Source organism: Syngnathus scovelli, chromosome 8 (assembly GCF_024217435.2).
Source record: "Syngnathus scovelli strain Florida chromosome 8, RoL_Ssco_1.2, whole genome shotgun sequence".
Classification (NCBI taxonomy): Eukaryota; Metazoa; Chordata; class Actinopteri; order Syngnathiformes; family Syngnathidae; genus Syngnathus; species Syngnathus scovelli.
The window spans coordinates 9076844-9103020 of record NC_090854.1 but is presented as its reverse complement, the minus strand read 5'-3'; the positions used below and the strand labels follow the sequence as shown (position 1 = coordinate 9103020).

The following is a 26177-nucleotide window of genomic DNA, read 5'->3' as shown; positions in this document are numbered from 1 at the left end:
TACTTGATGGGTACTAGTATTTATTATAAACATGACGTCATCCTGCTCCATACATTTGTATTAGGACAAACAAATTGTACATTTTTATTGGATCAACTTATGAGAACAGGTTCGCCAAAACACATGAGGTATTTCTTTAAAAAATGGTATGCCTAAATATAACATTCAATTTTATTTCTACATGTCATGGACAAATACTAAGAATGCATTTCCATCAGAAATCACGGTTTATATACACACTTAAAAATGCGACCATATTTTGTAGCATAATAGCACAATTTCCTAAGACTTTTTTTTTAACTCGCTACCATAATCATTATCATGAGTCATAGTTAAATATTTCCAGAAACTGAGAACAAGTTTTAGCAAGCATTTTTGCTTAATAGCATAATTGCAAAACTTACTGTCACAACATTTCAATGTGTTTGGAAACAGAGGGTGGAAAATAAGGCAACATTATTTTTTTATGGTAAACCTGATAACATATTTGACATTCATTTTATTTTAGTGTCACAAGACAAAAAAATAGCAGCGTGCAGGCTTGCTAACTATGTCGCCCAATCCCTTCTCGTTTTCCGTAAACGTTGAAATATGACGTAAGCAACTATGCTATTACGCTAACGGCATCGCTAAAACAATGATTTGCTTGCAAAAAAAAATCTCTTAATGTTTGAGGGGATTCTAAGTCACAAGGCAAATCGACTCCGCTCGTTTGTTGTTATTTAATTGTTTTCTAAAAATGTTGAAACATGACTCGACTAGTTTAGCTATATGTATACAGACTTCGAAATCATTCACATTCCAGCGATGTTGACGTCAACAACGCGTGTTTTTGAAAATAAAGGCGCATTTATTTACAATGAAATGTATCAACTCAAATAATAGACAAGCATGCATATGTATAATACGTATAATTAAATGGGCGTCAACGTGAACTTGAGCTTCTCGACGCATAAGACAGAGAGTGAAAAACGCACATGTGGATCTTGGGCCGCCTCCAAAGCAGCCAACGCCAAGTGTGAAATGCTTGCCGTGATGGGGATTGCAAGCATTTCACACACGTTTATAAATAAAAGCCCACGCCAGCCAGTCGAGACGTGACGTGGCGCTGCCGTGGTGGTCCACAAGCTAGGAGCGTCTTCTTTCTTTTCTTGTCTTTCCTTCTTTTTCTTGGCTTTTTTTTTTATTTATTATTATTAATTTTTTAGTCCATTTAGTAAGGAGCAAAGACCTGCTCCCGCATCATGAGTCTCTTCTTCTTCATCCTGCGGTTCTGGAACCAAATTTTCACTTGCTGGTCGCTCAGATCCAATCTGTCCGATAGCTCTTTGCGTTTCTGCCTGTTGATGAATTCGTTGAGAAGGAACTCGCTCTCCAGCTCAGCCAGCTGAGGCTTGGAGTAAGGCTTCCTCTTCTTTCTGTTCCTCACCTGCTGGGACGAGCACCAGGGACCACCTGCACGCACGCCCACGCATACACGCACAATTAACAGCGTAGCTGCGGACGCGAAAAGCTTCTGATAAAGCCTTCATCTATGGCAGTCCGGTGATACGTGGGTGTCAGAAAGGCAGCATATTTTTTAATTTGAACTATTTCATATTTCATTTTTATCGATCTGAAATAAGATCACATGACTGTGTCTATCTACATATTGCGGTAACAAAGACGTGTAATATCGCCTTTCTTTCCGGCTTTAAAGCCGCGATATTATCGATATACCGTAATGTTTATAAAGGAGTGATTTTCTATTGTTTGCGGGTAGCGGTATAAACCATTCTCGTCTGTGTTTTAGATTTCTTATGACGCAGACTTGCAGATGTGACGTATTATGTTGTTTGGATCTATGCAATGAGAAAACATGGGAAGTCTTTGCATTTCGTGCTATTATAGCAACTACATAAACACAAATACATGATTTAGTTAAGAGCGAATGGTGGAGTTTAAAATACACGATCAAATGTATTTGAATACCATTTTTGGATGGTTTTCTATTAAAAATATATATAATTTAAGAAATTACAGTGTGCATATCAAAAAAGACATGGTGACGGCTATTCAAATCAGCAATTGCGCCACTTCACCCAAATTTAATTTAACATTTTTTTCAAAACGTGTCTATAAAAATGCATTTGTATGACTACTGCAACTGATACATTTCTAACAGCTGTGTATTAGAAACAAGGAGTCAGACAATAGTTTTAAGTTTTAAACAGTTAAAATGAAACCCAGTGTATTGATGTTTCTATCTGTGTCCGTCCATGACCTTGGAAGTGCTTGAAAAGTGCTTGAATTTGATCTTGAAAAGGGTCCTGCACAGATTGAGTGATCCACTATTTGCTGCAGCTGAACAGTCGTTGATAATAATCGACAGATATAAAAACAGCCATAAAATGTTACAAATAGACATGAGTGCAAGCGATTTTCAACAGTGAGTTTCTTGAACAACAAAAACAACCATGAAAAAAACAATGAAAAAAATAATAACGATAAAAAGGGGGCTACTTGACCTTCGGCAAAACACGTGAGAGTGGACGAAGGCCGAGCTGGGTCTTGCTGCTTGCTGTTTACATGCAGTCGTCGCGCGCACTCCTGCTCCAGATGGCCAGCAGCCGAACCGTGCCCGTCCAAGTATCCCCGCAGCTCCTCGGCGTAAACCTCGTGAGGTACCCCCGACTGCGGCACCTTGTGGTCTGAACCAGGCGGGCACCGCGCAGCCGACTCATCCTGCAAGGGAGACTTGGCCGAATCCCCGTTGTTGTTGGTTCCGGGCGCGGTCGAGTTGGGGCGAAACGTCGGGCAGTAGGTTCCGAAGGCGCGGCTCTGCGCGGGCGACCCGGACGCGCACGAACTTGACCACGGGAGCGTGCACAGCTCTGCCCTCCTGTTGTAAGGGAGGTGATGGTGGTGGTGATGGTGGTGGTGCAGCGGGGGCATGTGGTGCGCCCCGCCGCTGGCGCCCCGCAAGTTGGACAAGTACAGCGTCTCAGGAGTCGGGGCCAAATTGAGCAGAGATCCGACATAGCCCGGTGGGCTCAGAGGGTTCCGTTCGCACATTGCCATGGAGCTGGCCGCGCGCACGCTGCTCCCGAAGCGCCTTAGCAACTTCTCAAGACTAACGGCTAGCTAATTGGTGATTTGTCAACGGGTGCTCACGTGATATGCAAAGTGCGCACGGGGGCCCCACCCTGCGTGGACGCTCCAAATAGAGCGAGACGGATCAGTCCACGATGCTCGTTGTGTGCGTGTGAGTGTGTGCGTGCGTGCCTGAATTCATCCATTTTCACCTTTCAATTGATTTATGGCCATAAAATGACCGTAAAGCTTCTATGACAGGAGCAAGAGCTTTTACTTTGGGAGATGCACACGAGGACGTCTTTTTTGGCCGCTCCAAAAAAAAAAGCGAATGTCCCTCAAACCAGCTGGGTAAAACAAAACAAACACAATTCCGATATAGGTCAAAATCGGACAGAAGTCATATGCATCCAACTTTGGCTTGTTTTGACAAAGCAAATACATTTTGGTTTGGTTTGTATATAAAAAAATATTGTTTGGTACAAAATGATAAAGAAAATTGGATCAGATTGACAAGGAGCGGATCGGTAATTTTTTTTTTTTAATCCAAATTGTGTTATTTGTGACCCAGCAGTTTTAAGAAAATACAGAAAAATATCCAAAGGTCAAAATAACACATTTTGACTCACGCCTTCCGTATTTAGTATGTTCCACGTCGAGCTTTTCACTTGTTCAAGAATAGATATGACTTGATTATTTGTGTTTTAATGTAAAGTGCACGACTGTATTTTCTACATTATTTCCTAAAACCACGTATGAGAAGCACTTCGTGAGTCGTTCTTTGTACGCAGTTTTTCAAACAACATCATACGATTGCTAAAAAAATATTTCTAAATCTCCATATTTTTCCTTAAAACCGCGTGCAAAGCATCGTGAGGTTTTTCTTTTTGGAGTGGGACCTACATATATACTTAGTTACATACTTCGCATGTTTAATTTGGACGTAATACTCAATTTTGTGTTTTTAAATAGCCTTCAATGACGTCAAAAGTCATTCCGAACCCTCCAAACATTTTTTTCCACAAAACCACACACGTGATGTGTGAATCCTCGCCACGAAAAGCAATCTAAAGGTCACGCATACCAACATGTATCATTTTAAAGCTAAAAGGAAATAAAAGTAACTTTGCGCATATCCCACATTAATTAATACATTTCCCTGAAACCCGCGTATTCATTTGTTTTTAGACAAAACTGCATTCCACAAAAATGTTATTCATGCCGAATCCCCCACGAGGCATCATCCTTCCTTAATACCACGCAGTTGTCTTGTACGAACATTAAGATTGTCAATTGACGACTGAATACTATTTCATTTAGTTAAAAAAAAATCAACCTAAAAAGACATCTACAATACTCAGGTTCATTATAGAGTTAAAAAGGCACATTGAAAACTAATACATACGCATTTTGTCCAGTGATTGGATCTAAAATAATTCAAACTAAATCCAAAACGTCCGAACAATTGGAACACACCAGTAGTGTTGTTGTCTTTTTATTAATTTAGAGTGTCCACTTCATTATAAAATATGGCTTGTGGCATCTTAAGACAGTTTCCACCTATTTTTATCATGATTTTCATCTCTGTAGTTGTGCACCCTGAGTCACCAACAATGAAGTTATTCTGCAGCAATACTCCGCTTCCAGCCTTTCGCTCGTCACGCACAATTTTGATGCTTGCATGACGCACAACCAGAATAAATGAAGAATTTAGCGCAGAAAACGTGTTGCTTCGCTTCACTGTAAACCAGGAACGTTGCGTAATTTGCTCCGGACACACTGGACTTGATTGTTCTTATCCTATTTGAAATGAAGTCAAGAAAAATATGTGTAACTCTACGCTTGTTTGTGCAAATCGAGAATACAAAACAAGACGCGCATGAGGAGTGTTGCAGTCACAAAACAAGGGGAAATACTTGTAAACAAAGTAAACAACTACATAATCAGCCTATTCATTTTTTTTTAAATCACCAATATGCGAAGCTAAATTTGTCTTTTTCAATCAACATTCCGGTTAAAGGCATAAAAGTCTTGATAGGGCCAAGAAATGCAGAGGGGGGTGGGAAAATGTCAATAAGAAAAACAGATGCACACGTTGTTTTTCTGTTAAACCAATGAGAATAAATTAACGTCTCGTGCGACCCTGGACAGGCTTAAACATTACAAGACAAAAATACTTTTCTGGAAAAGAAATATGTTATTTGATGTTTTAGCATCAGGGGAATTCACAATCAAATGAAAAAAAAAACAGTTTGGATTAAGGTAAAGGTATTTTAAAATGAAGGTAAATTTGCTGGTAAACACGTAAAGAAGTGTTGTGTTGTTTTACGGCTCTTTGTGTGAAGCGCTTCGCTGCAATGTCGTTTCCTGCCAAGGGAACTCTCCCCTGCACTATTGTCCTTGGTAATAAACTTGCTGCCTGTGCTGCATGCATGCTGCTTCTCTCGTTCAAGTTCTCTGCTGCTCTGCACGTCTGTCTGCAACACACACGCACGCACACACACACACACATACTCAAAGTGGCAGACTCTTCAAGTGTCCCCGTTAGCGCCAATCTTTGTCAAATAATTTTTTGCTGTGTATGGAACAATGACATTAGCCTCCTCATAACTAACTTTTGTACGGTTTTAATATGATTGTAAGGGTTTACAGAGAGTTTTTACAGACTTGTGTGTGTGTGTGGGGGGGGGGGGGGTGCAAAGGTTTACAAAAAGCCAACTTGAGGCTTGTTTAAAGGGCTAACCTTACAAGGGTGACACATTTAAATGAGATTCACGCTGTCAACAGACTGTAAAGTCCAAAGTATTGTTAAAAATCTACACACACATGCGCGCACTCCTTATTCGTTCAAAATCGAGCAAATAGTTAGAATGGTAGCTTCACTTATCGTCAGTCAAAACTTCCCCAAGTATTTTTATTTTTTTTTACGTTTTTGGTAAACGAGATGGGAGACAAAACAGGCATACAAAGAAATCAACAATACATGAAGATCGGAATTGTCCCGATTATTCCTTTGAGGATTACATTGACCTGAATTACTGGGAAGATATAAACAAAGAAGCGGAACTTTTTTTTTTTTTTTTTTTTAAGCAAGCACGTGATATTGTGACAGTATGACCATATACGTATAGCCAAATACGGTAAGGTAACGACGCCGGACATTTTGTTGCAGAGCAAAGAGCTGCGTTACTTGATATCATTCTGATTATTTTCCTTTCAAGGCGTCCCGTTACGATTAAAGAAATTACGATCTGCATTCCTTAAACACATATTTGTACGAATATAGCAGTAGACCACAATCTAATTGCGTAATTGTATTTTTATTTGCTTGTTCCGGCCTGTTCTACGAAATATTAGTTGTATTTAAAGCAAGGTAACACTAAATAATATATTTACCCTTTTTGGCTTTATTCCAGCTCATAGATTGAGTTTTACAAAGCTTTTTTTTTTTAATATAGCTATTGAATAGTTTTGAATCACATCGTCCTGATTCAATTTGATTGTGTTAAAGGATAAACAGTTAGCATAGAAAGAAAACAATCTAAAATCCCGCTACTACACTGTGGCACACCTCTGCACATCGACATTCTTTCGTTTGTCGTTCATGAGAAACGCAATAGTATTCTTCAAATAGTTTAGAATTAATGCAGGAAGCATTTTGTTCGCACTGGCGCTATTGGTGGAAGCATTAATGGGTGCAAAACTGCAACCAAGTGCGCTATTAATGAAAACTATTTTTCTTTTAATTTTTTAGTCTATATAGTTCAAAATACCTCTTGAAGAATTATTAGTCCCTTATGCGGAGTCTTAAAAATTAGTTGTGACTAACTAGTAGAATGTTTTAGCTTTTTAAATCAGGGATTCAGCTAAATCTAAGTAAGACGAACAAAAACCGTTTCATAAATCCTTAAAAATTTTGGGTTAAAAACATCCCAATTTGGGTGAAATATTTGACCCAATTACCTTTATATATATATATATATATATATATATATATATATATATATATATATATATATATATATATATATATATATATATATATATATATATATATATATATATATATATATATATATATATATATAATTTTATTTATTAGTACACATTATGTGCATGCACACATTATTATTGCACACAACTCTGGTGAGTGAGCAACTGCATGAATAAAAAGAGGAAGAAAAAGAAGAAGCCTCTCTGTGCTTCCGCTAACACAAATTACTAACTGGCTCCCATACTGACCTGTCAGCACTTTATTATTACAACCAATAGGCAATCTGCAATTCTCTCGCCGCTATTCATTTGTATTCCGCACAGTGCATAAGTAGCTTCTGCACATATTAAATTAATAACAGTTTAGTATCCCCTGAACTGTATTCCATTAAAGGTGCTACTAATTCACACTTTTAATAGTCAATCCAGAAGAAAGCTGCATATAGCCATGGCAAAGTGAAATCATTCTATCCATCATTCTATCTGTCCATATCTGGTTATCTATCCGTTTATTCTTCTATCCAGCTATCCAGCTCGACAAGTTTATCCGTCTGTCTGTCTGTCTGCCCGTCTGTCTGCCCGTCTGTCCGTCCGACTGTCTGTCGCTCTCTCCATACATCATGTACTTGGGCGTGGTGGAATATTTGTAAGACTCAACACCCCGTCGAGCATGTTTTAACTCTTAGTTGAAACAACAACAATAACAACAACAACAACAATGTTCCATTTGGGATTACTATTTGTAATTTGGGACAATTCTTTGAAACAACACTTCAGGCTGCTGGATTATTTATTGGATGGTAACTGTAATTGCAACAAATGTACACTAGATGGCAAGCTAACGCTAGCAATCAGGACCACAGACGCCCGGCAAGAAAGCAATTGTAAATAATGTTTTGGAAAAAAAAATCAAGACCTCCTCCCGCAGTGTCTTAAAAAACGAAACGAAACAGTCTTCGTGTTTTTATTATATGAAACCTATATCAAACCTTAATCCCAATAAAGTTGCGTGAAATGTAAAAAATAAAATATAATGATGTGCAATTTCCTTTCAACATTTTCGAATGAAGACAAGTTACATAATGCATAGTTTTTTATATTTTGCAAATATTAACTCATGAATTTGATGACCAACACGTTCCAACACGTTTCAAGCTTGCAATTCTTTTAATGGTCACTAGATGGCAATAAGTCCACATTTAGTCTATCTTGCGTTGCTTGCCTCCTCTGCTCACCGAAATTAACATAAATGCACATTATTAGGTGCTTAAAAGTTACTCAACACTTTCTCAATAGTTTTCTTAGATAGTTAACTACAGTTTAAACATTCTTTGAGTAGAAGTGTGGACTCTTGGTTTGCTTTGATGTCTGCGAAGATACTTTTCTGTACATTGATTCACTTAAAAAATCAGACATGTACATATTTTGCACATTATTATGAAACAACTGTAGAGTCCATTTTTTTATTATTCAAAAGCAGCTGCAAAGAACTAGAAAGATAATTGTACTTAACATTGTCACGGAACCCCCTCCATGATATGCTTATCTGAAACGCTTACAAGGTGTTTCAAATCCGGCAGGGGGCGCTAGAGCACGCCGAGGCGACTGTAATGATTCCTTCACAGTCTTTGGGAGAAACAAGAGTTCTTTACGATGCCTTATAAGGCAACTACTGTATAAACACTGCAAGACGCGACCGCAGGATAAACCAGCGATATTTAAAATATTCAATTACAGTTGATGTAAAATGAGATTTAAAAAAAAATGCTGTGAGGATTGTCACATTTTAGCTGCTTTGTTGTCAAAATGTGCAATTACACGTAAGGACGTTAAAAAGGCTTAAAAAAAGACGATTTACAGGAACAAAATTAGCATAAAACTTAGATGCAAGAAACTGACACAGCCCTAAAAAATTAAGCTAAATAAACTGGGGGGGGGGGGTCAATAAAGGCTCGCAAGAGGAGGGGAGGGCCGACGGAGCTGCGAGGGGAGGGAAACAATAGAGAATCAAAGCATAATAATATTCCTAAATGAAGGGGGGAAATGTTGCAGCGCTCATTTTATTAATCAGACTGTCAGTGTGAGCAGCCGGGAGGCCAAAGAGCCAAAGAGCTGTGAGGGGCGCCCTCACTCCTCCTCCTCACTCACTCCTCTTCTCTCGTGCTCTCCTCTTGGATATTATTCGTCTGACCGAAGGCCGCCTCCATCATCAACTGACAGCCCTCTCCTATTTATTTGCTTATAAACCTGTTACAATAAATGATCATTGGAGCCGCGTCAGCCTGCGCAGAGAACATTTTTTTTTTTTTTTTTTAGGGGGGGGGCATAAATGACATATTGTCGACGTGCACGGAGAGGATGCCAGGAACATTTTGAGCGCCCTCTCCTCCATTTCTTCCATTTATTGCGTGTTGCTTATAAAAAGCTTTAGAGACATCGCAGAGACACTTGCACGCGGATTGAGCTCCCGCAGCCATACCCACGCAGGACCACTTTTCTCCCTCCTCCTCATCCTCCTCCTCCTCCTCCTCCCCACACGCTTTGATGATGGAGAGGATAAGAAAGGAGATGATACTGATGGAGAGGGGTCTGCACAGTCCGGTGGCCGCCAAGAGGCACGCCGATTCGGCCGGCAATTCCGTGCTGGAGGCCCTGGAAAACTCACAGCACGGAGGACGCCTCAGCCCGAGAATCACGTCGGCGTCCCTGCACGGGAGTCTCGTGGACATGCCGAGTAAAGGCAAGTTCGAGATCGACAGCCTCTTCGGGTCACACCAGGGCAACGAGCACAGTCCCTCGGCGGACATTTCGTCGTCGGAGAGCCGGAAAAAGATGAGCCTTTACTCGGAAGTGTCCCAGGAATCGGACATCAACAGTGATGTGGAAGTGGGCTGCCCCACGCATCGCTCGCCAAGTCAGCATAAGGAAAACAACAAAGGTAGGAAGACAATAATTTAAAATGAGTGTGAAAATTGTCACGTTTTTATTTAATGATAACAATAAGGCTGTGAAATTAGCCCAACATGCAAATCAATATTTTCTTCTTTTTTTTCAGGTTATTCCGATTCTGGCTCGTCTAACACAAGTTCGAGCTCCTTGTCTGGTTTAAATGGAAACTCCTCGGGGACGTCCAACAACTCTAACGCAGATCAAGTCAGGAGGTACCGCACAGCCTTCACCAGGGAGCAAATTGGCCGGCTGGAGAAGGAGTTTTACCGGGAAAATTACGTCTCTAGGCCGAGAAGATGCGAACTGGCCGCCGCTCTCAATCTCCCTGAAACCACCATCAAGGTAAAGCAAATCACGTGCATTGAGAAATTGCTGCAATTATTTTTTCTGTTGACTTTGCTGATTTTTTTTTTTTTTACTTTAATGAATCACTAAATACGTTGTGACTATCCCCGTATTTTGGCAGTAATTTGTTTTCCCTTTTGGAAAAAGCCCTATTGCATCAACAGTAAATTCGAGATGAATTTACAAGTCAAAAGTAATTGTTATCTACCTGGTTGCAGTTTTTAAGTCAATTAATCATAAACACAAAAACAATGTACAAATTAATGTAGAGAGTATTCCTTGAAGATATTTTCAAGGGTTGCATTAATAGACAAATATAGAATGAAATAAAATTGTTTTTTGTTGCACGCATTGTATTCCTGCATTTTGCCATTATTCTTTTTGCATGATTTCTTTATAGTCGATTCATCATGATTTTATAAACAAAATTAAGAAATATATATTATTATTATTATTATTATCATTATTACTATCATTATTATTATCATTATTATTATTATTATTTAGTTAGCAAAAACGTTCATTTCTTGGTGAATTTAAAAATAATATGTCCATATTTTTTACACAAACAATTTCTGGACGGTGTGTTATTTAAAAACAGACAATTCACGATGGTTTAAAAAAAAATGTGGAGAGAAGTAACCTAACGTTTGGTGGTTCTTGGTGGCAGGTGTGGTTCCAGAACCGGCGCATGAAGGATAAGCGTCAACGGTTGGCCATGTCGTGGCCCCACCCGGCGGACCCCAGCTTCTACACCTACATGATGACCCACGCGGCGGCCACGGGGAGCCTCCCGTACCCGTTCCACTCGCACATGCCCCTGCACTACTACCCGCACGTCGGAGTGACGGCGGCAGCGGCGGCTGCAGCCGCCTCGAGCGCCGCTTCATCACCCTTCGCCACCTCCATCCGGCCCCTCGACACCTTCCGCGCCCTCTCGCATCCCTACTCCCGGCCGGAGCTCCTGTGCAGCTTCCGCCACCCGGGACTTTACCAGTCGCCGGCGGGCCTCAACAGCTCGGCGGCCGCGTCGGCGGCGGCAGCTGCAGCGGCTGCCGCGGCGGCTGTCGGCGCTCCGTCGGCCGGTGCGCCCTGCTCGTGTCTCAGCTGCCACAGCAGCCAGGCGGCCGGTGCGCTTGGCTCCAGGGCCGCCGGAGCCGGCGCCGATTTCACGTGCACGGCCTCGGGACAGAGGTCCGAGAGTGGATTTTTGCCCTACTCGGCGGCTGTGCTGAGCAAAACCTCCGTGCCCTCGCCGGACCAACGAGAAGAGACGTCACTCAACAGATAACTGTCAGCAGCCCTCAATGCCCCCCCCCCCCCCTCCCCCAACCCCACCGCAGCTCTATTTTCAACACATCGACACCTTCTGTTTATTTGATTGTTTTGAAAATCGGATGATCGTTACTGGAACTCGTTAAAAAGCTAAACGACCAACGTTAGGCAATTACAATAATGGTAAATTCACTTTTCTAAACGTAAAAAACCCCAGCATAATTTCCACTCCCCCAAAACTCCACAAATTACCAATTAAGTGATGCCCCATATTTTTAAAATTTGAAGCAGAGCCAATGTCTAGATCCCAACAATCCCCCCAAAAAAACTTCCAATATTTTTAACTTCAGATTCAACAGATTCATTGCACTGAACGTCTAATTTATTAAACCTGCATGTCGTTAAAAAGCTTTTTTCCCCTAATGGACCAATTTCAGCCAATTAACAATGATTTTAAGATGCAAACCTTAAAAAAGACACAAAGTCTAAACTCTGAATAGTTTTCAAAATCTACATTTCGTCAGTCGAAACCAATATTTGCTTCTTTGCCCAGCTTAAGTCACACAGGCTCTTTTTTTTTTTCATTTCATCTAATTTTTTACGTCTGATCAAGTGTAAAAGTTGTTCCAAAGCATTTTATAATGGACCAATCGCAGTCATTTAAAGACACTTCCGGGATCAAACCTTAAGAAAAAAAATTACACACACTCATACGAGACGCACACACTTGCCTGTCTGCTTGCCGCTATTTTTTCGTTACACCTACAAAGCCCCCAATAGATGGTGTCAGTCATTCATGCAGGTGACAACATCCCCCAGTTAAGAGTCATTTTTACACAATGTTAGATTTTATTTCAAAATTTCGACCAATCAGAAAATAATATTAAGACTCAATCGTTGTTTTTTTACATTTCGATGCAGTTTTCTAAATGTTCCTGTCTCTTTGCATTATGTGACACTTTTTGGCCATTTAGTAAGATTTAACTTTGCAAAATTTAAAGTCCATTTTGGGTAGTGATTTAATATATTTTTAAGACCATTTTTGTATTAATCTCTAAATATAATTAAATTTGTGCCACCTTGCATTTTAGGGCCAATATATTTTAAAATAAAAATAAAAAAAATAAGACATATTTTTGTGTCTTTACGCTACAATTTTTTTTTTTTTACCCTTTTTTGCATTTATAAAATTCCCAAAATGGTACAAACTGCGAATTGACACGCACATTTTAAGGTCAACTACGGCTGTTCGTTTATTTGAAGTTGGAAAAAAAAAAGGATAAATGTCTATAAGCCATCAACTGTCAAGCTTTTTCATTTAGAGGCTTCAATCACAGTCCGATATTATTTTATATCGATCCAACCTATTTGCCAACTCACCAGTTGCATCGGAACCGTGATGCTGTTTTTGCAATACTGCAACAATTCTGCATTTTCCACAACTGTCCAAAACATCTTTCACGACTACACAAAAGGCGGACGCGGGTAGGCGGCGATGTTTGGCAGCAGGCAGCATGTTTGCAGCAGCAGCGGCAGCATCAGCAGCGGCACCTCTGCTCTGCGGGGACCCTCCTAATCAGCTTGCAGGCAGGCGCGTCATTTTGCATCGCCTCTTTCTTGTCAATTCCTCTCTTAATAATGCGAGCATGATGACAAAAATTGCCAATCATGCACCCTAGATGGGAGCTTCTTTTTGAATAGGCGGCTGCGAGGCAACGGGCTCGTTTGGAGACCCGCTGTCAAGTCCTAACAACCCGCGCAGGGAAGTCATTAGACATACAAAAGAGCCAAGGCGAAGACAAAGGAAACTCTGTATATATGGTTAATAAGTCACCGATGAAGGCTTGCAAATATGATGGCCAAAATACAAGCAGAAAGGAAGCCCCACGGTTGTTTTTGCAAAAATGGAAACCAAACGAGTCATTGTTTATTTACAGACGAGGCATCAAACACACTTTTTCATATCGGGGAGATCCTCAGCACACTCCCACAATTGCGACAAATTCATCTGTACTATTTTATTCGTTCCTATATGTGGGACATCATCGATTTATTAATTTTAAAACATGTGAATTGTAAATTATAAACTATTTTGCGAATGGTTAAGTTATTGAGGAAGAGAAATGCTTCCTTAATGTGGATGTTTTTTTTTTTATGTGTGACTTTCTGAATGTTGTTAATGTTGAAAACACTGGATGTGAGCCAACCACACCAATTGCCCCCTAAAATCAGCATTTTTGTGCAAAATTACAAAAAGACTCGATAATTTGTTATTTTTATTTGTATTATTTTTTACTTTCACAGTCCAGTCAAGGATTGGTAAACGAGCACTGACTATAATATCGACCATTTTACCTTCTGGGGTCTAACTATCATTGTATTTAAAATAACTGACTGTATGGATTTAAATATTTTAACTTTGAAAAAAAAATGTGCAATATGAAATGTAAATCCTGTTATTTATTGATCGTGTTTGTTCTTGGGGGAAAAATAAATGGAAAATGTTGACACACTTCCACGTCTTTACGATAGACTACATAAAATATTTTATTTACAGCTCTCGGTGTGTTTGCATGTTGTGACACAGTTCCATCGCGCTGTTAATTAAAAATGCATGCAAATGTTGGGGGGGGGGGGGGGTCTTCTATGAGAGGTCACTCCAGCACTATCATTTACCATTATTCGTACATTACCTCTAAATGAAACTGGCTGATCCTGTCGTTAATTGCACTGGGTTCAAATATACGCACAACATGCACCAGAATGGCCCCCGGGGACTTGAAAAATATATATTTTTTCAAACGTGGCCATTAAAGAAGCAAGATTAGGGGGCTGCGAACATGGGCGTGATGTATCGCCGTGTTTCCTGGCGCTTTAAAGCGAGCCTTGCATTATGATAGATTGGAGAGGGGGGGGGGGGGGGGGCAACACTGGCCACAATAACGCCATTAGTTCTGCATCCACCGAGAAGTGGGGGCTGGAGGGGGGGGGGGGGGGGGGCGTCATAACAACGTGGAGTGCCTGTCACCTTCACTGAATGTTTTTTTGCCACGGGGATAAATCTCTTGCTTGTTTAATATTCTGCTATATTCGGCTTTATTTGGGTGCTAATAGAAAACCCAAATTAAATGTCCACACAGCCGAGATATAGAAAGGCGAGGATCGATGATGCGGCCCCTACTGTCCAATCAGGCCGCCACGTAATTGCCTGTATTTTCAGGGTAATTGAACGGCTTGTTGTAAATTGAGGGGATTTTATAGAAAGCACATGAAAAGTGCGTTTACTGACATTCATCGCGTCTTTGACATTGATTATCTGATCAGCGCCGTGTCACGCTCACCTCCAATTCTTCATTACACACTGTTTATGAGCTGTTACTGCACAACTCGCTTGTTCCACTGTGATTGATTGCCTTATTAACGCGTGTTCTTGTAAGTGTGACCGGACTGATTACGATGCATATGTTTAGAATAATGTTTCATTTAGCTGACTGCGAGTAATGTGGGGTGACAGCTGCTGCGGGAGGACAAAAAAAAAAAAAAAAAAAGAGGGGGGGATTGAGTGGAGGGTAAACTACAGGGAGCAAGCGGGGCCAAAACGCGTTGAAGGTGGAACCGCAACATGAGCAAGTGTTATTGTGGCCAAAATTTAAATATGACTGTGGTTCCTTTTTCGGAAATGGAAGTTCACACCTGTGGAAGTCGGCATGCCACATAGTGGAGTGGCTGTATGGGGGACAGGAGGGGCAGTGCCCCACTAGATCATATTTTCTTCATTAATTATGCACTAAAAAACGTGTTGGCTTGTTTCCAAACTCATCCACTGGATACAAGCTTAACATTGCAAAACAAAGACAATAAACGACCAAACCAAAACAGTAGTAGCAGGTCAGTGCAATTTTTGAGACCCCGCCCCAAAAAATTCCAACGCTGCAGTTTAAAGCGCGTACCTTGCACAACTGTGCTCAATTCCAAAAAGCAGAGGTTTGGCAGATAGACCAGAATCATATACACATATTTAAAAAAACAAAAAACAAAACAGACTGTGATGTGTTTATTGTCACCCCTAATTGAAGTTTCCCATCAAACCAAACTTTTAAACTTTGCCGTGGAAAAAAAATAGCTCTATAGCTTAATGCTAGCACACAATGCAAAACACCATAGACAGGCTAGAGACAATAGCGCCGTGTATTCATGTTTTTGATTCACTCTATTCTGTCTTAAGAAACGTGTATTTTGACCTGTGAAAAGTTCTTCAATTGGAGAATTGTTTGTACCTTTATCCACGTGTAAAATTTAAGACTGTTTTTTCTTCAGCAGGGTTAAGAGAAAATAGATCATAACGTCACTAAGTGTGAAAGTGGCACCAAAGGCTTTAAGCCGATCTTTTGCTGTTAAGAAAACACATCAGTAGATTATTCTTCAAAATGCTGTTAAAGAGACTTCAAAACAAATGAGTTCATAAATACAGATGGTAAATGAGGACCGATTTAGTTGTCTTGTTCCTTATTATTCCATCCAAAGCCAAGTAAAGCCGATCGTATTTTCCTCTCATTTGGTGCAATATTTGCATCACACGGCGCAGCTGTTACAGCCTCAGACGATCAGGTAGCTTCCAACACCTATAAGATCTCATTTAATGCCTTAAAATGTTCCCCAAACGTGAGCGGAAGACGAGAGCTTAATGAGATTTATGCCGCCATTACGCTCCTAAAGTAGTTTCTGCTCTGTTTGTCTCAAATCATTGCTTCTGTTCAAATGTTACCTTCATATATTACATGGCATTAATTCAACTATAGCTCATTAAGACGGAGCGAAACGGTTAAATTAGCTTATCAAGTCATAATCATGATGAATGGGCTTTTAATTCTGATACAAGCTGGGCAAATTGCAATTTTGTGCCTTTTGATGGTTCTCAAATAACATTTAATATAACGGGTCATCCCCTCAATCAATTACTGGAGGCTGCGAGCGTGTTGCGCACGGGATTTTTTCATGCATATGTATCGAAACGTGTTCTCAATTATCTTTGGAAATTGCTTTTATTGGGTTAACGATTAATTCTTCCAGAGTTTCTTTGCTGTGCATATGGTAATGGTGGTGCAACAAATTAATATTCCTGAGATGAGGTCTATATGCTTTAGATTTTCATTTTTATTTGTACATATAAATTATGTAGTGTTATGCTTGGGGATTTGAAAAGACATGAACAGGCAATTTCTTATGGAACTGCCAACATCTTTGAAGCAAAAAAAAAAAAGCGACATAGTGTGTCATTAACTGTAACAGATGTGGTGTATTCTTAATACACACTGACATACTGAATATACAGTATGTTCAAATAAAGAATAATGGAGAACTCAAACAACAGATTTATCACAGTGAAACGTTGCACAAGCTATTGAATTGAAACGAAATGTTTCAAAAAAGCATTTCTTGTAAATACTGTACCTTAATCCGACCATGTTTGTCATTTTAAAATTTTAATTTGAACTTGTAGGGTTAACTGTTACTTTAAGTTGTAAAATCACCAATCGCCACTCGGCAGACATGTCTGTTGTGGGTACACATGCCCCATACTACAACTTGAGTGGGCCTAATATTTGTTTATGGACTTGAAATGATACGCAAAATGGACAAAGTTGCTCAATAATGTTAAGATTGTAAATGTAGGTCAGTGTTTCCGGTTGTGTTTAGTTGATCTAACTCCATCACAGAACAAATGTTCGATGTTTTGGGGTATTGAAACGGGACACGCCCCCTAAGTTTGATACCATCTAAACCAGCAGAGCTGCCGATAGTCAGTACAAGGCACAGGAAAGTCCAACCAGTCAGATCCACGCAAGGTATGTACTTTTTTTTAAATCCCTCAATTCGGCTGTTAAATGTTTGGTCCCATTCCAAAGTGTCCGGCGGTTGAATAGCTTGGAAGATGTAGCATCAATGAAACACGTTATGTTAGCATTGACTCGCTCGCTAGCCAAAGTTAGCTCGAGCAGCTAACACTTGTTGGAAAAGTGGATTAAAGTTATTTAAAAGCACAACTGACGTCTTATTCGAGGTTCACCGTTAGAGTAGCAATGGACTTGATGTCCTGCTTTGGAAAATAAGTGAAAAGCCACACGCGATGTGCACTTCTTATGCTAGCCGTCTTTAGCAAGACGCTAGCCAGGGGGGTTCCTGTTGAAAGTTGTATCTTTCGACTATTTTCAGGCGTTAAGGAATTTGAAGCTATTCATTTCGAGTAACTAGCTTTAAGTTTCCCCATGTCTTGTTGAGTGAAACATTGCCGCTTTTTGTCCACAGGTGGAAGACGTCAAACAGTGAAAACATTTTTAAAGAGGCTCCAATCTCCTTTCACCACGATGGGGGCTGCCATCTCTCGGTGGAGGGTGTGTTTTTGTTTCAAACTGAATGTTTTAAGTTTATTTTACCCACAGAAATTAATTCATTTTATTCTCCCTTGCAGGCCAAACCTTCCACTGTGGAGATTTTGGAGGGACTAGATAAGGTATGCTTAAAAGCATCACAATGCATTTTAATTGTATAGAATGCATTACTTATTTTCCACATATACTTTAAGATTCAGTGTATCGTTTAATTGGCTCAGTGGGATCCACGCAAGCCATCAGCTGTGACAGTTTTTATGACAATTGTAAAGCTTCAGGTACTGTCAAAAGAAAGCTGAAATGAGTAATAGATGTGTAGTCCGAATAAATCCTTGTGTATCGAAAAGACTTCCTCATTTGAAGACTGACGGGGCTTTAGTGCGCCACTACAGTTAAGCTGGGAGGCTATTTTCAGCCCTCTCTCCTTGGAGCACTTGACATTGCTCAGGTCAAGTAGCAGCAAAACATCTCCTTAGAAAAACATCCTATCTCCTACTGCAAAAAGATTATTTAGCTGTTGTTTTTTAATTTGCAGTTCATTGTTACACAACATTCTCATCCTGTTACAACATCAGATTGGGAGGATGTAATATGCTAGTTCGAGAGTGACAGACGCACATGTTAGAGTGGAGTACATTTATACCATTAGCTATTTGTGGACTGGGTAACCGAAACTTTGCACGAAGGAATATCATGCGGGTCTATAAAAGACACTGGCTTGATGTCTTATAACACAATGTCAAATAAGTCAGCTTGGCTTTGGCAATAAAATTAATACGTTTGACCCATGACCTCATTTAAGCTATTCGGTAAATAAATAAATATTCTTTGATATATTTTTTTTCCACTTAACATCAGCATTGTCTTCTTCCAGGACATTAATCTTTATGAGGAGCACGGTGAAAAATACCAAAGGCAGCTGAAGATCTGGCTTGGCCGACTGCTTATGTACTCTGTGCTTCTCTACCTCATCACCTGCGCAGTGGTGTACTGCTGGTACCTACCAGAACAGCTCATGGGGCGCTTTATTCTCGCTCTTCCCTTTGTTATCTTTCCTTTATTGTAAGCATAGTACACACAATCAGCCTTGAATGAAATGTCGCTGACGCCAAGCCAATCAACGTCTTCCTATTTGTTTTTCAGAGTGTGGTTGCTTCGAAAACTCCTGATAATAATATTCTCACGAAGATTTGAAAAGAATAGTATGAGAATTTTCTTTTTTTATTCCTTGGTACAATTTTACATGAAAATAGATCTATTGATTCCTCTTTTTTTTTTCAGATGAAAAACTGGAGACTCTTAAAGAGCAAAAGAAGAAAATAGTAAGTTATCAATTGAGCTGCTCTATATTGTTGTTTATTGTTTATTGTCTTTTTTTAACGTTCTCGAAAACACGCGCATTTCACATCGCAGCGCTTTTGAGTGACTTGAACAACTTCTCATGTCGGAACCTTTCATTATCACTTTTATCGATCCTATCAGCGCTTTGTATTTGTTAATCAAGGGTTGTGTGCAGATGGCATTGCGTTGGTGTGAAGACTTAACCCAGTAAACTACTCCGCTAATGTCACAGTAATTAATAGCATGCGGTGCCGCAACGAAATAAATCTGAGAAATGACTTGTCATCTTCTGTCGGGTCTAATAACTTTCAATAATTAGGGCTGATGGATTTTCACCATCTCCATTATCGAAGTAGTGAATGTAATTATTCTTCATATTACGTGTAAACATGTAGAAATGTTTGGTATTTGCTGTAAATGAAGATATGCGCTTTGCGTCACTTCTAATGTCACGGTAGGTGCAGTTTATTACAGCTAGATAATTAGATATTAGATGATCATTAAATGAGTATACAGCATTTTTCACCGTGCACTTCTCATTCCAGCTTGCAGAAGTTATGGAAACAGAGACGTATAAGAATGCAAAGATGATTCTGGAAAGATTTGATCCCGATTCCAAGCGGAGAATTGTGAGCAAACTATTTTGTTTTGAGCAAAGTCAATCCTAATGGGGGTCGAATTGTTTCATGCGCCCAACTGACAGTTTTTTTTTTTTTTTTTTCTTTTTACAAAGGAACTTGAATCGACTCCACTCGGACCCCAGATGACGCCAAAACCAGGCCAAGGTAGTCACGAGTAATAACAACTCACTTTCCTCTGCTGTGGTTCTCTCCTTCGCTTAACCTCACAGAGACCTTCTCCTTTTTGTCAGAGCTCCGCCAGCGCAATGTCGTCCCGAAAACCCCGGTGGCGGCCAATCCCGCCAGCGGTGTAGCGGGCCGCCCACCTCTTTCCAGTGGGCCCGGACGATCGTCCCACTCGGCTCCGGGAGGACCCCCAGAGAGGTTCCTGTCGGCCGCGGCTGCTCAGGAGAGCTTGATGAGAAAGACCATGACCCCTGGAACACCTGCTCCAGGATTTGGTGAGTTACCTCCATGGGTGAGGGAGGGGGGGAGGGAAACCACATCATAATGTGGCTGATTAAAGCCCGATTTACTCTTCCTGGTTCTCACTCCCCAGTTGCTCAGGCTCCATACCTTACTGTCTTAAATCATTACTCAGAGTCAACATTTGTTACACAAACTGAAATTTTAAAAAGTGCTTTTGTGTGTAGAAAGTGGTGGCTCATTAGTTGGCTGCCTTTTTTTTTTTTTTTTTTTAAAGATTAAACAAAAATAAAACTTTCTATAGAACAGTTGTCCTGTGCAGGAGACATCTGTGTATCCCGTATAGAGTCGCTGACTATTCAATATAAATTATTTCTGGCCTATAAACACGCAATGGAAGAAGCAAATGGGTGCAAACAGTAAAGGAAATGTGCTCCTAGAGGGAGCCGCGAGCCGTAATTGCCATGTGGAATGCCAACTGTGAGCAATGCACGAAGCAGGATTACATTAACTATGATTAATTAGCCGGAGCGCCGTTTGTTCTCTGGGCAATGGCGACGGAATCTCAGTTAAATGTCTTCTTGGCAAAATTGCCTTTGGCATCGGCAACAACCTCACAAACGCTTTACACCACTTGCTATCACCTGCTTCTGCCGAAAATTGAAAGTGAAAAGCAATTTGATACACAGAGTCGCCGCAGAGTTTCCATATGTCGACGAATTAATAAGCAGCGGGGTACTGAGATGCTGCCAAGTCTCACCGAAATGACCAGTCATCTTCCTATGATTGCTCTTGATGTTAGATTATATTAATTACTACTCTCTGACGCCGTGGGGGATCCGGACGTGCGTTGCGAGGGAGATGCGAGTCATTAACGGCAAGGAGTTTTGCAAAATGTTTCGTCTTCTTTTCCGAAGCTCACGTTTGATGTCCGTGATGGCATAAATGGTTTGTTTGTAAAGGGATGCACCCGCCGGGCCCGCCCCTGGCCAGACCAGTACTACCAAGAAACAGGGGGGCTATGGACAGAGTCCTGGAGTACCTTGTTGGAGATGGCCCACAAAACAGGTAAATGTCATCAATGTTGTATACGTTGGCATTACATACTTTTTTTTTTTTTTTTTCTTGTTTTATTTATAACTTTTTTTTTTTGGACTGTTTTCTGTTACTGACCAATGAGCTTTTTCTTCTATTCCTCCCTCAGATTCGCTCTGATATGCCAGCAGTGTGTGTCCCACAATGGCATGGCGTTAAAAGAGGAATTTGAATACGTCGGTAAGCCTGAGCTCTTCGTCAGTCTCCCCCTCAAATGTTGCGCCTCCATTTGCCCTCTAGAACTTGGCAGCGCAGTATATCATGCGGCTTTTAAACGCCTCCACCACCGCCGACCCCTGCGAGCAAATTCGCACCAAGATTGAATATGCAAACCAACGCTGCGCATCAATCTTGCGCGTTTATGCATCTCAGGCCTTTAAAAAAAAAAAAAAAAAACTAAATTGGCTCATATTCATGTATCTGTCTGTTTGTGAGATGACATTCACGTGTTGTTTTATTTGTCTCAGCCTTCCGATGCGCATATTGTTATTTCCTCAACCCTGCAAGGAAGAGCAGACCTCAAGCACCCAGACTTCCCGAGGTCACTGGTGAGCTCAAGATGTCTTCTGAGGCACCCTCCTCATCATCCACTGCCGATGAAGACTCTCCACAACCTCTTAAAGGTAACGATGCACATATGACTCAAACCAAAATCACGGGTAAAACAATTAATTAAATTCAGACATTGTAATATCATAATACGAATTTGCCACAATGGATAAATGCTAAAAGATACTTTTTCTGCAAATGTTTCATGAGCAGGAGACATACAACATGCAACCCCCCCGACCCCGCCGGGGTCCAGTCCTGAGTCAGAACCCGAAAGCACTCCCAAGTCACAAGATGAGGAGCCCTCTGAGAAATCAGATGGAGAGCAGGATTTGTCTGCCATGGATGTGGAGTAAAGAAAATGCATTTCACATCAGGATTTGTCTGCCATGGATGTGGAGTAAAGAAAACGCATTTCACATCATCTGGAACTTTGTTGAAACCGATTGAAAGAGAAAGGCCATACCTTGGAGTAGCACAGTAACCCGCTGGGTTTCACTGTACTCGGCCTTTTGCTTTGGCGAGCCTTTTTATCGTAGCGCGTGTGGTAGGAAACTCCTCACCAAGCAGTTGTCTGGTCCTCTGTAGTTTTGTCAAGCTGGATTTATACATGTTTACCTCCGTCATTGACGTCATGTCTTAATAGAAAACTGTTTCTGGAATGAATTTTTATTTATAAAGTCCATTTACTGCTGTGCCTTAGCCATGTTGATTTTGTAGCAAAGTGATGCAACCAACATGTTTACACGCGACGGTACAATAGAAAGCACTATGTATTTATTTCCACAAAGAGAGAAGGGAGACTATCGTTGATACTGCGCACCTGCTGGACGTGCCTTTTACATTTTAAATGGCTTCCTCTTGTGTATTTTGTGATGTAACCTATTTACATTTTGACAATCTCTTTAAATGTTTTCACTCAAGTGAATGGATGTGTGTTTGCTGTGAATGTGTCAGTTAAGTGTAAATAATGTGAAAATAAAATTTTGAGAACATGTGTAGGTTTTAAGCATTCTTCTCAAAATGCATTCTAGCAAAGGCCTATGTGGAAAAAAAAACTCACAGATTACCGAGACATTTGTGGAACTCGTCATAGTTCACCATGTTGAGGCGCTTCTTGCTAGCAAGACTTATTGGCTCCGAGAAAGATTAAATAGCCGTGATCACATCAACTCTTGTGTATTCCGCATGTGTGTCAGGCTTTACAAATTGCCGACCTGTTTGGGTTCTCCACCGCCAATGTTTAAACAGTCCATTTTCATTAGCTGGCCAATTTTATCTTGTGATCATTTTATTTTTGCTCATTGATCATTTCAGACAGCGTAGCATAATAGCATTGACATGGAGCCCGACCACTCTTGATTGCTTGACCCTCTTCATTTGTAACCAGAAAGTCATTGCAGCTCCAAAGTTGCTCTGCTGCCACCGCCTGACCCGCTTTCCCTCAACACGCACTGTAAACTACGGGAGAGGTCAACGCGCCGCATCTTCTATGGGTTTTGATAATGTATGTTTACAGAGACGTGACCTCCGGGGCCTTGTAATGCATCAATGTGACATCCACAGTAACGCCTGATTCCACCGCATGCTGTTTGGGGTTGACCTCTGACAAGAGTTGAACGGGGGCGAAAAAAATGGGACATCAATAGGACAATGTTTGGATGTTTTCACACCACTGGGAGCTTGTTCCGCCATGCGCAGGCTGCACATGTGCATGCATGTCTTCTTTAGTGCTCTGTGACTGACCAAAATTATTGCCTGTTTTGGACTTGGTGTTACATTTGTCTTAGGGTGAAGATGTTCGTGCCTCGGTCCAAAGATCAGTTTTCAACTAAAAACAATATTACAAAAATGTCGTCATGTGCTTAATGAGGTGAAATATATATTTAAAACTATTTAAAACCATTTAGAAGCTTTGGAGAGGCAGAATATTTGATACAGCTCTTGTGTTGGATCATAGGTGGTCATAATGCTCTGGACATGAAGTCATTAGAAATTAAGGATATTCAAATCATCTGTGATTGTGAGATGATAAAAAAAAGATGCACTCAAAACTTCTTGAATCAACATTTCTGTCACGTCAACACGAACATTCTCACACTGGAATCAAATGACTGATGAAATACGAAGCCCCGGTGCCGAGGTAATTTTGTACAAGCAATGAAAAGCCACAGTGGAACTGTCCCAAGGTTCATAGTTCCATTTCATTCCCATCTCTCACACGCGCCATCGAGGCCACTTGAGTCAAATTTATACTTATCTTTTATTTATACCCAGAAAAAATGGCAGATAAGAAACATAAGCGTTCTTGATATTGTGTTCTGTCATAAGTTGCAGCCAAAGATTGAAATCCTGCGAAACAATTTTCTGAAGAAATGAAAGAGCGTGGCCTCCTGAACCCCGGAGGAAAATAAGCCTGCCGTGTGAAGTGGAATATGAAACAGAGGCCCATCGAATAAGTAAAACAGACAAGTGCACCAAGCTTGTCACTTTTCCATTTGCTGCCCCCGAGTGAGAGCGCTTCAAAAATTCCCCCCTCATCTCAGCAGAGACCTTTATCGTTATGCTCTATCTACTGAACTGAATACAAAAAAAAAATCATATCAAGCAAAGGAGCCTTTTAAAGATTTGCCTTGATTCTCCCAATCATTAAGTAGCAAACAACAAAAGCCATGATGGAGGCGGTGTTGCTAAATGCCGAGATGAGTGTCACAGACGCAGTTAGCGTGCCAACGGTATCAGACGTAACGACGGGCTCTCGACAACAGCATCATTACACCGTAATAAGAGCAGCATCTCCTTGAGAGCGGCATTAAAATCACATTAGAGTACACGAGAGCTGGCCTTGATGAGCACTGAAGGGGTAATGGTTCAGAGCAGCCGGGCCCATTATTGTGCTGACTGGTGCTCGCTCCTCCATTGCCACTGGAAAAAAAGACGCGAAAGGTCATCAGCCTCTTCCGAGAAATTAGTTCGAGAAAGTCAAGCCATTTAAATGTTTGATGCGCAGATTTGATTGGTTTGGGGAAAAAAAATCTATTGGTCAAATAACAAACGCATGATGAAACAGTGTTTAGATAGCAGAATGACATTTAGGGATCAGAGCACATTGTTATTGTCTGGCCTGTCTCAAGGTCATTACGATGCAAGAGCGATGACGTCTCTGTTTGACAATTATTACTGTAAACAATATGTCACCGCATTGTAATTATGTACTGAACTGCGAGGATGCTCTCGTTTCGCAAACTAATCTCGAAGCGTTGCTGCATGAAATGAGTTGTTCAAGTGTGTTCACATTTTAGAGATTTTTAAAAGCAACATTGTTTAGATTCATCTTGGAGTTTAGGCTTGGTGTTGCGAAGTGTCCAAATGTTTTTCTTCATAGACTGCATAAAGGAAAACATATTTTTTTCACTTTTAATTCATAAAATATGGGCAACTACTCTGCTAAGCATTTTTATTTTGTTTAGAAAAAAATCAAAATAGTGATGGGGACCAAGACAAATGTGAGTGGGCCGCTAAAAGGAATGGAAGGTGGGCCACAAATGGCCCCCAGGCCATATTTTAGAAATCCCTGATTTGTTAGTTGTCCAGATTTGGCTTAGTGAATGCAAAAGTAAAATTAATTTCTGTCATTCTACTTAAGCTTTGTCATTATTATTATTATTATTAGCCACCTCCATTGATTGGCTGGCAGAAGACACAAGTCGAGCTTCCCCATTCCGGTTCCGTGTCCTGTGTAGAGTTGCACAAGCAAGCAGGATAAGGAAGAGAAGAGTTGCGATCCGGTGCTCATGTGGAAATCATACAAAGCATCCCGCAGGCAGCAGGTTCATTTTATGGCTCCATCTATTACCACTCTGTCATCGTTAATTGTCTTCTTTTTACCTCGGCAGGATTCTCCAAATTGGTCCTATCGAATGTGACAGGAGGAAGAGCATTAAGCATCTGACAAGATGATATCTAAGTTCAATTTCCTACTCCTCACCTGATTTATACCTGCAGCACATCATTTTCCTTTCTGTCATAAAGACCTCGATAAATCAGCGGTGCTCATGGAAGCGCCGCACAACAGCCTTCCCTGGATTTGTATCCCCGCCATTTGCTATTAGGGAGCCATTAC

General features: G+C 40.7%; 3 protein-coding genes across 3 annotated transcripts; 2 read left to right on the top strand and 1 right to left on the bottom strand.

Moving 5' to 3' along the window:
• Positions 1 to 3119, bottom strand: hoxd12a (homeobox D12a). The gene is made up of 2 exons (XM_049727569.2): positions 2508 to 3119; positions 1 to 1455 (listed from the first exon to the last, which is right to left on the bottom strand). The coding sequence occupies exons 1-2, from the start codon at positions 3058 to 3060 to the stop codon at positions 1214 to 1216; spliced, it is 795 nt and encodes a 264-aa protein (XP_049583526.1). The 5' UTR covers positions 3061 to 3119; the 3' UTR covers positions 1 to 1213.
• A 6322-nt stretch (positions 3120 to 9441) lies between these two features.
• evx2 (even-skipped homeobox 2) lies at positions 9442 to 14146 on the top strand. The gene is made up of 3 exons (XM_049727523.2): positions 9442 to 10003; positions 10121 to 10356; positions 11030 to 14146. The coding sequence occupies exons 1-3, from the start codon at positions 9610 to 9612 to the stop codon at positions 11648 to 11650; spliced, it is 1251 nt and encodes a 416-aa protein (XP_049583480.1). The 5' UTR covers positions 9442 to 9609; the 3' UTR covers positions 11651 to 14146.
• Positions 14147 to 17206: 3060 nt separating this feature from the next.
• lnpa (limb and neural patterns a) lies at positions 17207 to 23051 on the top strand. Its single transcript, XM_049727536.2, has 13 exons — positions 17207 to 17480; positions 17941 to 18026; positions 18104 to 18145; positions 18898 to 19085; positions 19167 to 19225; positions 19305 to 19345; positions 19910 to 19993; positions 20098 to 20149; positions 20236 to 20445; positions 21373 to 21478; positions 21615 to 21685; positions 21973 to 22128; positions 22268 to 23051. Exons 2-13 carry the CDS (start codon positions 18000 to 18002, stop codon positions 22408 to 22410), a joined length of 1179 nt encoding a protein of 392 aa, XP_049583493.1. The 5' UTR covers positions 17207 to 17480; positions 17941 to 17999; the 3' UTR covers positions 22411 to 23051.
• The last annotated feature ends 3126 nt before the right edge of the window (positions 23052 to 26177 follow it).